The sequence below is a fragment of the Gopherus evgoodei genome, chromosome 9 (genome assembly GCF_007399415.2).
Source record: "Gopherus evgoodei ecotype Sinaloan lineage chromosome 9, rGopEvg1_v1.p, whole genome shotgun sequence".
Taxonomy (NCBI): Eukaryota; Metazoa; Chordata; order Testudines; family Testudinidae; genus Gopherus; species Gopherus evgoodei.
In genome coordinates this window covers 1,207,294-1,223,501 of record NC_044330.1, presented here as the reverse complement: position 1 = coordinate 1,223,501, position 16,208 = coordinate 1,207,294, and the positions used below count along the sequence as shown (strand labels likewise).

Sequence of the window (16,208 nt, the reverse complement as noted above, 5' to 3'; positions counted from 1 at the left end):
GCCCAGGGGCACGGTTCAGAGGGGCTGCGGCCTCAGACCCAGCCAGCAAGAAAGAGCCAGTCCCCATCCCTGTCCCAGCTGCTGAGTTCCAGGCCGAGTTGCAGAAAGATCCCTCCTTGCGGAAGCACAGGGACCGGGCTGACCTTAGTGCGGTACAGACCATGAGGAGAGGTTGCAAGGAGAGGTTCCTGTGGGAGAAGGGGTTCCTGTACCGAGAATGGGCTCCCCCAGGGGAAGTAGAGTCATGGGGGATCAGGAGGCAGCTGGTGGTTCCCCAGAAGTTTCGTCACAAGCTGTTGTACCTGGCTCATGACATCCCTCTCGCAGGGCACCAGGGAATCCGGCGCACCAGGCAGAGGCTGCTACAGAACTTTTACTGGCCTGGGATCTTTACCCATGTCCGACAGTACTGCCAATCCTGTGACCCCTGCCAGAGGGTGGGGAAGGCCCAGGACAAGGGGAAAGCGTCTTTGAGGCCTTTACCCATCATAGAAGAATCTTTCCAGAAGGTGGCCATGGACATAGTGGGACCCCTCAGCAAGACGACCTGGTCAGGGAAGAAATACATCCTGGTGGTGGTGCATTTTGCCACTCGCTACCCCGAGGCGGTGGCCTTGTCCTCTATCGAAGCAGACAAAGTGGCAGATGCGCTGCTGACAATTTTCAGCCGGGTGGGGTTCCCCAAAGAGGTCTTAACGGACCAGGGGTCCAACTTCATGTCGGCCCTGCTCCGGTCCTTATGGCAGAAATGTGGGGTCCAGCACAACTGGGCCTCAGCGTATCACCCCCAGTCCAACGGGCTGGTAGAAAGGTTCAACGGGACGCTGAAGATGATGCTAAAAACATTTATAAACCAGCACCCGCAGAATTGGGACAAGTACTTACCTCACTTGTTCGCGTACAGGGAGGTACCCCAGGAATCTACCGGGTTTTCACCTTTCGAACTGTTGTATGGAAGGCGGGTAAGGGGGCCCTTAGACCTGATGAGGGACGAATGGGAGGGGAAGGCCACTCCCGAGGGAGAGTCAGTGGTGGAGTATGTCCTGACCTTCTGGGAAAGACTTGCCGAGCTCATGGGCCAGGCCAAGGAGAATCTGGCCCGAGCCCAGAGGAAGCAGAAGGTCTGGTGTGACCGCACGGCATGGGCCCGTGCCTTCACCACCGGGGATCAGGTGATGGTTCTCATCCCCGTGAGGAGAAACTCCAGGCCACCTGGGAAGGGCCCTTCAAGGTTATCAAGCAACTGAATGAGGTAAACTATGTGGTGGAGCTGTCAAACCGGGCACATCACCGTCGGGTGTACCATGTGAACATGATGAAACCATACTTTGACAGGGGGAATGTGGTGTTGGCCATGTGTGGACATTGGGAGGGGCAGGGAGATGATCCCTTAGTAGATCTATTCCCTGGGACAAAAGCTGGTTCCCCCCTGGAGGCGATTCCCCTCTCTGATCAGCTGACCCTGGCCCAGCACGCTGAGATCAGAGGGGTGCTGCATCTATACCGACAGCTGTTTTCCAACCAGCCTGGACGCACTAATTTGACTGTCCACCGGGTGGAGACCGGGTCACATCCCCCTATAAGATGCTCCCCTTTTCGGGTCACTGGTAAAACTGCCCAGGATCTTGAAAGAGAGGTCAGGGACATGCTGGCTTTGGGGGTGATCCAGCCGTCTTCCAGCCCTTGCGCCTCGCCAGTGGTGCTAGTCCCCAAGAAGGATGGGTCAATCCGGTTCTGTGTGGATTATCGAAAGCTCAATGCCATCACCGTATCTGATGCCTACCCTATGCCCAGGCCTGACGAGCTCCTAGACAAGCTGGGAGGTGCTCGGTACCTCACCACCATGGATCTTACCAAAGGCTACTGGCAAGTGCCGCTGGACGCAGATGCCAGGCTGAAATCGGCCTTTATCACCCCTCTGGGGCTCTACGAGTTTCTGACCCTGCCCTTCGGCCTCAAGGGAGCACCGGCCACCTTCCAGCGCCTGGTGGATCAGCTACTGAGGGGGATGGAGAGTTTTGCCGTGGCGTATATTGACGACATCTGCGTCTTCAGCCAGACCTGGGAGGACCACACGTCCCAGGTTAAACAAGTCCTGGACCGACTCCGAAAGGCTGGGTTAACAGTAAAGGCTGAGAAGTGCAAGGTGGGGATGGCTGAAGTATCTTACCTGGGCCATCGGGTGGGGAGCGGCTGCCTAAAGCCAGAACCAGCCAAGGTGGAGGTGATCAGAGACTGGCCTGCTCCCCAAACCAAAAAGCAGGTCCAGGCCTTTATTGGGATGGCGGGGTACTATCGAAGGTTCGTGCCCCACTTTAGTGCCATAGCCGGCCCCATCACTGAACTGTGCAAAAAGGGGAAGCCAGACAAGGTGATCTGGCCTGAGCAGTGCCAGGAGGCTTTCCGGGCGTTGAAGGAGGCTCTGGTTAGTGGTCCAGTTCTGGCAAACCCAGATTTTGACAAACTCTTTATGGTGTTCACCGACGCCTCAGACACAGGACTGGGAGCAGTGTTAATGCAGGAGGATGAAAAGGGGGAGAGACACCCCATTGTGTACCTGAGTAAGAAGCTGCTACCCCGGGAACAAAGCTACGCGGCCATCGAGAAGGAATGCCTGGCCATGGTGTGGGCCCTTAAGAAGCTAGAGCCATATCTCTTTGGGCGACACTTCACCGTGTACACCGACCACTCTCCCCTGACCTGGCTGCACCAGATGAAAGGAGCCAACGCCAAGCTCCTGAGGTGGAGCCTGCTCCTGCAGGACTATGACATGGACGTGGTCCATGAGAAGGGAAGTGCCAACCTGACAGCGGATGCGTTGTCCCAGAGAGGGGACCCTGAACTTCCCCAGGTCACTGGGCAGAGTGACCCTGCTCAGTTCAGTCTCGAAGGGGGGAGAGATCTGATGGAGTAGGGACTGTCTGTGTGGGGAGTGGGAGAGCAGGGGAGGACTTTAGGGGATGGACGATACCGGAGCCTGTAATCTGAGCTAGGTAAGGGAGGGGAAAGGTCAACACCTTTGCCCGGGAAGGAGGACAAAGGAAGGGAGTGGCAGGAGGGAAGCAGTTGGAGTTTGGGCTTGGGGCTGGATGGGGAGAATTCAGGGTATCCTAGCTAGGATCCAAGCACCCTGAAAGCCCAGAAGGACTCGATGGAGGGGTCCTGACTGTGCCTGCAAGCTCTGCTGTAACCGGTGTTCCTGTTGTCCAATAAACCTTCTGTTTTACTGGCTGGCTAAAAGTCACTGTGGGTCCCAGGAAGAGGGGTGCAGGGCTGGACTCCCCCACACTCTGTGACATCAAGCAACATCCGTTCTTTATCTTGCTGTGTTATCCTCAGGAGAGTGATATCGTTCATGATATCCTGGTAGAAAAACGGGAATTTAATTAAGGGGACAGACATGGCCATTCCTACTGGGCTGTTTGCCTGTGGCTTAAAAGAAATCCTTCCTTGCACGTAGCCAAGCGGGGGGGAGGGGAATAGCGCTGAGCTTTTTCGCGTTTGGCTATCAGGGATCTTCCCTGCTACCAGCCATGTGGTGGTGGGGGAAGGGGGTGATTAGCAGTGATCTTCCATGATACCAGCCATGCAGTGGGAGGAGGGGTAAAGCGATCATCCCAGAGAATTGGATGTCGGGGGGGGGGTGTGGGTTCTAGTGCTGCACGTTAACAGGAAAGAAGCAGCACTCAACAGGCTTTGCTTGCTATTTGGGAAAGGAGGGCACTGTGTTTATGAAGGCTGCAGAAGCTGAAAGATAATGGCTTACCATGGCCACATGCAAGCCGAATTCTGATGCCCTGACCTGCGTCTGTGAGATCTCTAACACCAGAGCCGCAGGCACTCAATATTAAGATGCAAAATGCGACCTTGTAGTGTGATCACATGTGCTGTAAGGTGAATAGTGTTGTTCACCGTGTTCTGTAAAATGTATCTTTTTAAATACTTCTCTCCCTTTTTTCCCTCCGTCCTGCAGCTGCAAATTTTTCAAGTCTCCCTCCTCCGTCCCAAAGGCTATCTCAGATAAGGCGGCGGAAAAAAAAAGATGTGAGACGAAATGTTCTCTGAAATCATGGAAGTGACCTGCAATGAAAGGGCTCATCTGAACGAGTGGAAGGACGTGGTATAAAAGTACAGGAAAGTGACCGTGAGGACAGGAGGGACGACCGTGAGGACAGGAGGGACGACCGTGAGGACAGGAGGGACGCTCGAGATGAGAGGTGGCGGCAGGAAGATCAGCGGTGGCGGGATGCAATGCTGGGGCTGCTGCGTGATCAAACGGACATGCTCCGGCATCTGGTGGAACTTCAGGAATGGCAGCAGGGTCACAGAGTGCCGATGCAGCCCCTGTATAACTGCCCTCCCCCCTCACCATGTTCCTTAGCCTCCTCATCCACCGGACAAGTAAGAACGCGTGGGAGGGAGGCTCCATGCACCTGCCCACTCCACCCCAGTGGACAGCCCAACCAAAAGGCTGTCATTATTTTGAAATTTTTTTAGTGGCCTATTCCTTCCCTCCTATCCTCCTTCCAAACCACATCCAGGCTACCTTGTGAGTTCTCTCCCTCTTTTTATAATTAATAAAGAATACATGATTTTTAAACGAGAATGACTTTATTTCCTTAAGCAAGCTGTGTTCGAATGGGGGCGGGGGGAGCTGGTGGCTTACAGGGAATGACTCAATCAAGGAGGGGGGGAGAGTTCATCAAGGAGAAACAAACACAGCAGTCACACCGTACCCTGGCCCATGATGAAACTCGTTTTCAAAGCTTCTCTGATGCGCACCACTTCCTGGTGTGCTCTTCTAATCGCCCTGGTGTCTGGCTGCGCATAATCAGCGGCCAGGTGATTTGCCTCAGCCTCCCACCCCGCCATAAAGGTCTCCCCCTTATTCTCACAGAGATTGTGGAGCACACAGCAAGCAGCAATAACAATGGGGACATTGGTTTGGCTGAGGTCTGACCGAGTCAGTAATGTGCGCCAGCGCCTTTAAACGTCCAAATGCACATTTACGAGCATTCTGCACTTGCTCAGCCTGTAGTTGACCACTGTCCAGGCTGCCTGTGTATGGCTTCATGAGCCATGGCATCAAGGGGTAGGCTGGGTCCCCCAGATAACTACAGGCATTTCAACATCCAACTGTTATTTTCTGGTCTGGGAAGTCATTCCCTTGCTGCAGCCGTTTAAACAGAGTAGTGTTCCTGAAGACGCAAGCGTCATGAACCCTTCCTGGCCATCCCACGTGGATGTTGGTGAAACGTCCCTTGTGATCCACCAGTGCTTGCAGCACCATGGAAAAGTACCCCTTGCGGTTTACGTACTGGGTGCCCTGGTGCTCCTGTGCCAAGATAGGGATATGGGTTCCATCTATCGCCCCCCCACAGTTAGGGAATCCCATTGCAGCAAAGCCATCCACTATGACCTGCACGTTTCCCAGAGTCACAACCTTTCGTAGCAGCAGCTTAATGATTGCTTTGGCTACTTGCATCACAGCAGCCCCCACAGTAGATTTGCTCACTCCAAATTGATTCCCGACAGACCGGTAGCTGTCTGGTGTTGCAAGCTTCTAGAAGGCTATTGCCACTCGCTTCTCAACTGTGAGGGCTGCTCGCATCTTGGTATTCTGGCATTTCAGGGTAGGGGAAAGCAAGTCACAAAGTTCCATGAAAGTGTAATTACGCATGTGAAAGTTTCGCAGCCACTGGGAATCATCTCGCACCTGCAACACTATGTGGTCCCACCAGTCTGTGCTTGTTTCCCGGGCCCAAAATCAGCGTTCAATGGCTAGAACCTGCCCCATTACCAGCAGGATCTCCAAAGCGCGGGGGCCCGCGGTTTGAGAGAATTCTGCGTCCATGTCCTCATCACTCTCGTCGCCGCGCTGCCGTAGCCGCCGCCTCCTCCTCGCCTGGCTTTGCAGGTCCCGGTTCAGCATAGACTGCACGAGAATGCGCGAGGTGTTTACAACGTCCATGACTGCTGTCTTGAGCTGAGCAGGCTCCATGCTTGCCGTGCTATGGCATCTGCACGGTTCACCCAGGAAAAAAGGCACGAATCGGTTGTCTGCGGAGGGAGGATGAGGCTGTACCTAGAACCTCCTGTGACAATGTTTTTTGCCCCATCAGGCACTGGGATCTCAACCCAGAATTCCAATGGGCAGGGGGAGACTGTGGGAACTATGGGACAGCTATGGGATAGCTACCCACAGTGCAAAGCTCTGGAAATCGACGCTAGCCTCGGTACATGGACGCACACCGCCGAATTAATGTGCTTAGTGTGGCCACGTGCACTTGACTTTATACAATCTTTTAAAAAAACGGTTTCTGTAAAATCGGAATAATCCCGTAGTGTAGACGCACCCTCAGGGCAAGGTCTCTCTGTCACTGCTCGTTATTGGGTGTGCAGCACCGTCCCCTCACGCAGCTGGCACCCATCTCTTTTGGCCAGCACCTCTGGCAAAGAACCCAGGACTAAGCCCTGGGTGGGAGAGTGGCAGGGCACTAGCTCCTGTGGATCTGCCAAGAGAGGTACATGGTGTCATGGAACAGCACTCGGGTACCAGCCCTCAATTGCCAGGGCAGGGCCGGCCCAGGCCTCGCCCCAGGGCTTCTACCCAAGCCACCTCGGCGCCAGGCTTGGCACGTGTCATAAACAGATAGTTAAGGGTTAATGTCTCTTTTACCTGTAAAGGGTTAAGAAGCTCAGTGAACCTGGCTGACACCTGACCAGAGGACCAGTCGGGGGACAAGATACTTTCAAATCTTGGTGGAGGGAAGTCTTTGTTTGTGCTTTTTGGGTTGTTTGTTGTTCGCTCTTGGGGCTAAGAGGGACGAGCGTACACCCAGGCTTTCCCAATCTTTCTGAATCAGTCTTTCATGTTTCAAAATAGTAATAGCCAGGCAAGGAGGATTAGTCTTATGTTTGTTTCCTCAACTTGTAAATGGCGTTTTTGCTGAAAGGATTTTTATCTCTGTTTGCTGTGACTTTGAATCTCAGGCTGGGAATGGCGGGGGGGTCCCTCTAGTCTATATGAATCTGAATACTCTGTAAAGTATTTTCCATCCTGATTTTACAGAGATAATTTTTACCTTTTCTTTAATTAAAAGCTTTCTTTTTAAGAACCTGATTGATTTTTCCTTGTTTTAGAATCCAAGGGATTGAGTCTGAACTCCCCAGGGATTGGTGGGGGAAGAGGAGGGGGATGGTTAATTCCTCTCTGTTTTAAGAGCCAAGGAGTTTGGATCTGTGTAGCCTCTCAAGGCAACCCAGGGAGGGGAGAATGGGGGGGGGTGGTTAATTTCTCCTTGTTTTAAGACCCAATGGGTTTGGGTCTTGGGTTCCCCAGGGGAGGTTTTGGGGGAACAGAAAGTGTGCCAGACACAGACTTCTGGCTGGTGGCAGCGTACCAAATTTAAGCTAGTAATTAAGCTTAAAAGTAATCATGCAGGTCCCCACTTCTTGAACTCTAAAGTTCAAAGTGGGGAAAAAACCTTAACAGCACGGCTGCCCCCCCCCCAGTGTCCTGCACCTCGGGCCGCTGTCCCCCCCCAGCACCAGCCGCAGCTGTCCCCCCCCCCGCGCGCCCTACCTGGCACTGGAAGGGGAGGCCCGGCAGCAGCGGGCGCAGCAGGCCCTGGGCGATCTCGCGGCTGCGCGGCTCGCTCACGAAGTGCAGGTGCAGCACCTGGCCCGGCGCGAAGCGCGCGTGGCGCAGCAGGGAGCGCAGCGCAGCCTGGCCCCGGGCCTGCAGCGCCGAGCTCCGCGCCGCCTTGGTGAACATCAGCAGCAGGTGGAAGCGGCGCGGGGCCGGGCCCGGGCCCGGGGCGCTGGAGAAGGTCTCGCGCCCCGCGCCCAGGTAGTAGAAGGCGCAGGCGCCCAGCGCGGCGGCCAGGAGCAGGAGCGGGGCCCCAGGCCGGGCCATGGCTCCGGGCACGGCCGGGCTGCGCGGCAGCGGCCCCGCCTCCGAGCCACGTGGGGCGGGCGGGCGGAGCTCGGGGCGGGCCGGACAAAGGCCGAGCCCGGGGCCCTGCAGGCTCTGGCCGGAGCGAGCCTGGGGTTCGGCAGCGGAACCCGGGGAGTGGCGAGCCCGGCCCGGCCCGGCCCGGCCCTTAGCGCCCGGGCGGGGCCGGGATCCCCCCCGCGAGAGGCCGGCTGAGAGCAGCGCCGCTGCCGCTGCCGCGCGGAGTCCGGGCCAAGCCCCCTCTGGACCGGGCCGGGTCCTGACCCCGTCACAGGCTTCACCTTCTGCGCCCCGGGGTCTGTCCTGCCCCTTATCCGGGCCTCACCCGGAACAGGGGTTATAGGGTCCTGCGAGACCCCAGAGCCGTGTCCGGTTTCAGAGAGTTTTGTGAGTGAGTTCCGGCCGTTCATAGATTAGGGACCCACGCGTATGGGGCCCAGGGCTTGCTGGATGGATTAGATTAATCTGTCTGTCTACCCCAGGGCACGCAGTGCTCAGGCTAGAAGAGACCAGCAGGGATGCGTAGCCTTGAAGTTCTCAAACTGTGGATTTGTCTTTCCACCCTCTGATGCATTAGATCTGGACCCATGGACTTGTGCTGGTCCAGGTTTTCTAAATAGTCCTTAACCTGTTCTTTCACCTCTGAGGGCTGCTCACCTCCTCCCCATTCTGTGCTGCCCAGGGCCCAGTAAGAACCACTCCAGAAATGTAGGTTCATTGATGTTTTAAAGAAAGTCATGCCAGTGAAATGAAGGAAGTCACTTAAGCACTTGGCTTCAGAGACTGTGGAAGTGATAATCTCACTTTTAACAGGAGTAGCTTGGTCTGCTGGGGTAGAAAGAATATTTTTCTTCTTTTGGCCTTCCATTCCAAATTGAGAAATCATTTGGGACCCAAACAAGCAGGAAAGCTCATTTTTCTTTTCCAGATTATGAACAAGCATGAAGATGAAGATGACAGAGTTTGCTGCAGAAACCAATATTTTAAGTTTCTCATATTGACCTCAGTCATTTTAGTTTTTTTATTGTTTAATATTTCATTTAACTATTTTAGTTAACAATTTTAGCAAACAAACCTAGTTTTAAAAAACTTGAATATTTAACTAGATTAAAAATGCATATGGTTGTTTTAAAATATGTTTGCTGTTGGAAGAAAAAAATCAGAATACACAACGTTGTTTTAGTTAAATTAAAATGTAAGTGTGTGTCTGGTGATGTTCTCCTCCTAATACAGCACAGCAAGAAAATCCTCCAAATACTATTGATTACCCTGTTGATTTAGAGATATTTATGAAGTCACTGGGAGGTGAACTATCAGCTTCAATGACCTTTGGTAAATGAAATAACCAATCATTCATTTTCTGACATAGCTGTAAAACTAATCTGAAAAGTTTTCAAAATAAATCACTTTAAAAATGTATAGGTTGTACCTTCTAAAAATGAAACCTACATCTGAGTTGTGAAGAATATGTATTGTAACAAGAATGCACTTATATGTAGAAATCCATGACTAAATAGAGCCTTCCTGACTAGTGATTTAAATCAATTTGATTTCTATGAAATCCACCCTGCCAGAGCATATTCAGTGCCTCTCTGACCATAGAGCACGCACACTGGGATACACTCCAGCATGCTCAGCAAAGGACACAATCTTCAGAGGTTTCAGCTGTCAAAAAAAAAAATCAAAGAAGTCTCTGCAGAGTACGTGACACCTGCCATTTTTCAAAGCCTTATAACTTGGCCAATTTGGGGTAGTTTTCCATGGGGAAGACAAAAGGCACCTCCCTCACACAAAGACCCCCTCCACTGCCAAAGTTCAGCTCCCTAATCCAAAGCATCGGGATGCGGGAACATTTCAAAGACAAGATCAAGAATACTGTAACATCAGCAAAACAATGTATTTTCCTCTAGCCTTGTTCTCAGAAACAGCTTGGGCTGAATCTAAAAAAAATAAGTCATCCTGAGGCAGACACCTAGCATGGAAAATTTCAACCCAAACAGTTACATTTTGGTAAAATTTTAAACAGAAAAAAGAGGGTCTTACAATGGGAAGAGTTAAGCAACCTGAATAATAGGCAGTGCTACCAACTCCACCTATAGTATGTTTGAGAGGATTCTTCCCAGTTTTGTTTCAGATTGGCTGCAACCCTTGTTCCACCTCTGCATTAGTCTGGACAACTTCTTTCAAAATCCATCCGAAATAATCAGCTCTTTAAATTGAAACTTCATTTAGAAAAACTGCAAACTGGGATGATTTGAGTAGCTAAGAATTTGAATTTTCCTTCTGCAGAATTCCTGAACTCTGCAGGAGAGGCTCCTTCCTGATGCAGTGATTGGAAACGTTACTCTGCCACAGCACTGGCCATTGCTGAACTTTTACTCACCAATGCAATATGCCAAGGGTAGGTGTAGCTCACAACCAAACTGGCAATTGAAGGCTACTTGCTTTAAGATGTATTAACTTTCAGTTCCAAGAGTGTGGCCAAGCCTTGACAGATGTACACATTTCACCAGGATTTTGCAGCATACAAAGTCTTTATTCAAGTATAGTATTTACAATTCTTACATAATGTACATAGAGTAACTATAAAGATAATGTATTTTTCATTTACAATGAAACTACAATAAAACTACATTCAAGTTTTTGATACAAAGTCTATAGACTTATTAAATGCAAAGTAGGGCTGGTTATACATTCTCTCCAATTATGCGTTTAGGAAACAAACAAAAAATCACAAGTGAATAAAAGCATTTACTACTGGAATGGTTCAAAAACAGTCTAGTACAGATGTGTTCAGGGATAGATACAGAAAGTCATTTATCACTCCAAACAGAATAACCATCCAGTTTGAGGAAAGATGGTTTGATTCCTCAGTAATTACTATCATGGGAAAAATTCTGATCTTAAGATAAAAATCAAGTGGGAATTTTCCTCTCTTACCATCTCCTTCCACGGGAAAAGAGAAGAAATACAGTCTGCAGAAAGGTAAAGAAAGAATGGGGAAGGGGGGAAACGCAAATACAAAGTACATTCATCGCTTCCCCACATCATGTCTGTACATGGTTGACTTTTAAGTGTCCGTTTGTACAAACAGATATTGATACTGAGACGTGTGTGTGTCAGGCAGAACTTTGTGCAAAGGAGTATCAACATGGCATTGTATTTAACTGGGGAAAATATTCTTTTACCTATCTGAAAGTGGATGGATAGTGGATGTTTTCACAATTGACTTTTAAAATGCTTTCAGTATCTTAATCCGCTCTAATTCTTTTGATGTACAAATATTCATGCCTTGGACTCAAGGCACTTGTACATTATTTGGAATTCTATGAAATGGTCCCTTTATGTTCTCTGTGCCATTCAGAGATTATTAAAATGCATACTTCACATGCACGTTAGGTTAAAAACAGGATTTCCGTGCTTCTCAGCAGCAGTCTATACACGCTGAAAACATCATAGCAAATGTTACACTTCTAGTTCTTGTGTATCTCTTGCACCAATGCTTACAATTAATTGGTATACATCAAACATGCTGTGGGTATAAGTCATGATTCAGAACAAGAGAGACTATTTTATATGGAGAATTTACTGATAAACCAACAGCACAAGGAGGGGGTTTGTTTACATGTCAGCCCTGGCTACATGTAAAGCAAGTGAAAATGAATCCCTACAAGTGAAAGATACAGACAGTATCTTCCAACATGCCATGAACATTATAAATCATTAAGAGCATAATCTGAGTCCAGTGAAGTCAATGGGAAGGCTCCCGCTGATTTCAATGAGGGTGAGATTAGGTCCCAGTTGTACAGGCACGGAAACTAAATTCTACCACGTATTAATGAACTGAAGTGCACGTTCCAACTGCTACACGAGTGAAAGCAAAGCAAAACTCCTACCACCGACTGGATCCACTCAAACTTAAGGAAAAAGATAATCATTTCAATATGTCAAATAGCATAAAATTCAGCGAAGTACAGAAATACCTGAATATATAATTGTACCGACAGTAACAGAAAACAGGAAGCCTTAAAAACAAGTATAGGTTGTAATGAAACATTACAGCCACAATTTTAATCAGCAGGTAACCTACGTGAGTCATGTCAAAACAAAGTGTGCTAAAATGTACTATGTGCTTTTCCATATTTACTCATTCCAAAAGTCTTTCTGCACATCTGGCCCTGGCTAGGATAACGCTAATAGCAGCCTTCAGTGGGGGGTAGCCAATACTAGGAATTCACATCATTTTATAATAAATTTATTTTAAACTGTTTTAAGAAAATACTGCTGCCTTCGCCACAAATTAAGGCCAGTTGTATTCTACACATATGAGAGTATGAACTGAAACTCAACTTCCCCATTATTTGGCACATGGTTCAGCAGATACTGAAGCATGATGGAGTCTTAATGCATGCACACTATTCAAGTTATATTCAGATTCACGTCGTAGCATGAGTGGGAATTTCCTAATCCTACTAAGCAAAACAGCAGCACAGGAGTTATAGATTTGGCCATCAAGGACCATCTCTAAAGCCGGAGGGTCAATTGTACTTTGTCCTGCTAACTGAAGACTTGATTTTGGTATATACCAGATAGCGTCACAGCATGTCTATTTTTGTCAGAGTCACTGATCACAAAAATGCTCTTCTGGTGAATGCACATTACACTGCACATCTCAGCATACATACCTGGCCAAGGAACTACACTGCACAGCCTGGGAGGCCAAAACCACTTCCCAAGTTTTTACAAACTCCAGGGCTTCTGTCAGAGCACTCTGATATGATCTACAGATCATACACATCAACTAACAATCCAAGCAGATTCTACAAGTTAGCATGAACACAGTATCAAAAGCTAGGTCGCTCACTCCCTGACTGACGAGAGCTGGGAACGCAGCAGGGGCTCCACACAGCTACAGAGGAAGAGAGCTGTGCTTTAGGGAATCCTTTTGCAAGCTTAAGCAGCAGCCCTGAGTTACTAGGAAGGAAATGCTGCCAGTGGTCACAAAGGTGGAGATGTGGCATGGGGCATCTCAGAAGAGACTTCCAATATCCTTCAGTACTATGGAATAAAGACAGTGATCGTGCCCTGAGGCTTCGGGAGCTTTTCTATACAGTCGCTCTCACTGTACACCAAGCATTACCTGTAACGCATGACACGGCAGCTAGACAAAACTGTATCTAAAATGTGTGCTCTATCCTGGGCATATCTTACACAGCATCTCAACTGTCCGTGTGAAGCTTCCACTCTATAAGCTCTACTAACTTACTCAAGATAGAACGCTAGTTAATATGACACATCAGAGAGCATGCAATCATTCTACAGGAAGCCACTCCTGTTTAAAAAAGCTTATGAAAATCATTTGTAAGCAATAACCTCAAATGTATTACTGTCCAAAATAAATGCAGTTAAAATGGGCACAATTTACTTTGCTTAAAGTAATTAGGCTACAAATAAAGCAATGATGAGACTGTAAAATTCACCCATTTACCACAATAATCTATTGGACTATTTCTGTAGCATGAAGATCCTATTCTGGTATCAAAGATCTTTCACATATTTTATTTTTGATTAGATATTTAATGCACAAGGATAAATATTTAAAATAGCTGTCTGAAATGTAACACGCCTGGAAAAGCTTAATTTTATCACACATTTACATACATTTAGAAAGCCCCTTCTGTATTTGCATTATAACAAGCTAATGGTTTTAAATCTCACTTAGTTCCAAAGTAAATTTTGGCAGCAGCACAGCACATTGTTCTAATAGTTGAGGCAGATTACAGGAAATCTGCAGTAATTTGGAAGACCTACCTAGAAATCCTTCTTACACTGTTCGAAGTGCTAGCAAATGAAGGACCAATAACTAAAAGTCTGAGATGCTTTTGGGGCTCAGGTGGGTATTATCTATCTATCTGCTATATACTATAAATACATAGATAAATCTGTACTTCTATACATCACGTACACGTGCACATTGACAGAATGCAGGGCGGAGCCCACTGAAAAGCTCTTGTTGTGCCAGTAGAATACCGCTTCAGATTATATTCCTTTTTTTAGAGCAGCGGTACAGTAAGACTTCCAGGTTTTCTATTACATGCCCTATTTTAGAAAGTAAGTGCACAGACTATATTATGGCAGGCTTTGGCAAAAAGCATTGATTGCCCCAAGTGCAGGATGACTACATCCCTTGTGAGTGTTTTAATATTTCTTTATTGGGAACAATCCTGACAGCTTGGCGGGAGAGGCAACCTTCATTAGTATGACTGTCCTGTGTTAATGGTTTGCTTGGTTCACTATTTAGTTTCTACTCCCTAATTCCAGTTTTTGAGATGCATTTTGATTTCAGTCAGTTGAATGCATTAAAAACCAAACTTGATGGCATTAGGGGACCAAATTTACTCCTAAGGGAAAGTTCCACAGAGAATCAATCAAATAAGCACCTTTATTCACAGCAAGTCTTAATGTAAAAAAGGAAAGAAGCAGCTTTTCTAACATTTGGTCCTCCAGAATATGCACATACAGTGATAGGACAGCAGTCACTGGCCTAATGGCCTGCACTGTTGGAAGGACTCAGCTGTAAAAAAGCCTGCAACAACAATATCATTTGCTGTGTTAGCACACACCAGGGCAGAGGGGATGGATGGAGGATCATGTGTGTCATGGGCCGATGTACAGAAGGGAAGTTCTGGCAGGTGATCACCAGCTTTCCCATTCAAACAGACTGGAGAGGGAAAGGGCAAGCTGGTCATGCCTTAAGAGATAGGAGCTGTAGGGTTATAGCCAGGCAGAATGGGAGAGAGGGGGAAATTGTGCTGCTAGGGACTGCTCATAAGCAATGATGATCTGGTCATCCCACAACATTTACAGGTTATGAGTTCTGCAACGGTCCCAGCCTCCGCCAGCCTTGAGTGTGACTCAACCTAATCCAGCTTCCACATGACAAAACAGAACATCTCCAACCAGAGGCAGCACCCCTTGCTAAAACAGCTCCATCTCCAGCTGCTGCGGTATTCACCCTGAATCACATGCGGCAAATTACACATCCCACCCAGCCTTAGGCTACACTAGAGTGCTCACTCAATCCAGACTACCAGATAGCTAAGAAAAAGCATATAATGAAAGCAGTTTAAAAAAATAAAGACCACTGCTCTATAGGCATTAGAAAAGAACCAGGTTTAGTTCTTTTCTTTCTTAGACATTCAAGACTTCTGTGAATCTGATTGCTGAAAACGGTTTAGCTTCTCTGGATTATTGGATGCCATTTGGGAAAAATCACGAAAAATGTCCTGGTAAGTTTCATCTCCTGGGTAGAAGAAAAAAAATAAATTAGGAAAATATTTCTACAATATTTATCATGATGGCTAACACCATGCATCATCTCACAAATGTCCTAGTCATTGCATTACATTTATATGTTTATATAACAGATGGTTCATATGTGGTGTAAAATTGATTGGTGACATGAAAGCTGACAGACTGGTTAACGACATGCACATTCTATAAAAGCAAACTAAACAAAGCCAAATTATACCTGAAAATAGCACCTCAAGGCAGCCACACAGAGTAAAGTTCAGAGTTAGAAAGGAGAGATGCAAGCATTTTAAAACAGTGTAAAAAACCCATGTTTAACATACACAATAAAATCATGATTTTTAGAAACAAAACAGTCAGAGGCTCTCTTGAAAGTAGATTGACAGCAGAAATAAGAGATGAAGAAAAAATGTCATAACCAGCTAGTACATAATAGAACAAATTATTAGCAAGAAACAGTATAAGAGCAGAGCACATTCCTACACTACTGAGGAAATTAAAGTTTGTAAGTGCTGGTGCTTTAGTATTAATAGGTAAAACGGCATTTCGGGTTTTTTTAAATGCAATATTTCACGTTTTTGTCTTATACTTGGGAGTCTCTCTACACTAAGACAATGACCCATTGCTGACCATGTTTCTTTCAGCAGTATCAGCCAGCCCCCTTCAATGGGTACTGAAAATGATTTCACTGATAGACAGTGGAGCATGGAAAGGAGATTTGTTCCAAGTCTCTCTTCCTGTCCTGTCTACATTAGCAGCTAAGCAATTGTCTTCCACTGAATTTATTCATGTGCTGGAATGCTTTGCAGAAGCAGGGAATATGCTGCCATCCAAAACCTGCCCCTTCCCAGTCAGGAGAGGAGCATGCAAGGCCTAAACGCTGCTGTTCCCTGTCTGACAACTCCATTATATGCTGCACAACATAAGAGAAGAGGGGAAT

At 47.8% G+C, this 16,208-nt stretch overlaps 2 protein-coding genes across 11 annotated transcripts in view; both read right to left on the bottom strand.

Moving 5' to 3' along the window:
* XXYLT1 (xyloside xylosyltransferase 1) overlaps positions 1-7,925 on the bottom strand; it is a 139,799-nt gene extending 131,874 nt beyond the window's left edge. For all 7 annotated transcript variants that reach the window (XR_004001990.1, XM_030575446.1, XM_030575445.1 and 4 more), the window contains exon 1: positions 7,586-7,925. Coding sequence is in view for 6 of the 7 variants with exons in the window: in XM_030575446.1 (XP_030431306.1) it covers positions 7,586-7,918 (333 nt within the window). In the remaining variant the exon portion in view is untranslated. The remainder of the gene's footprint in view (positions 1-7,585) is intronic.
* A 2,547-nt stretch (positions 7,926-10,472) lies between these two features.
* Positions 10,473-16,208, bottom strand: part of ACAP2 (ArfGAP with coiled-coil, ankyrin repeat and PH domains 2) — a 144,552-nt gene continuing 138,816 nt past the window's right edge. For all 4 annotated transcript variants that reach the window (XM_030575847.1, XM_030575844.1, XM_030575845.1 and 1 more), the window contains one exon: positions 10,473-15,260. In XM_030575847.1, the coding sequence (XP_030431707.1) occupies positions 15,157-15,260 (104 nt within the window). In that variant the 3' untranslated portion in view covers positions 10,473-15,156. The remainder of the gene's footprint in view (positions 15,261-16,208) is intronic.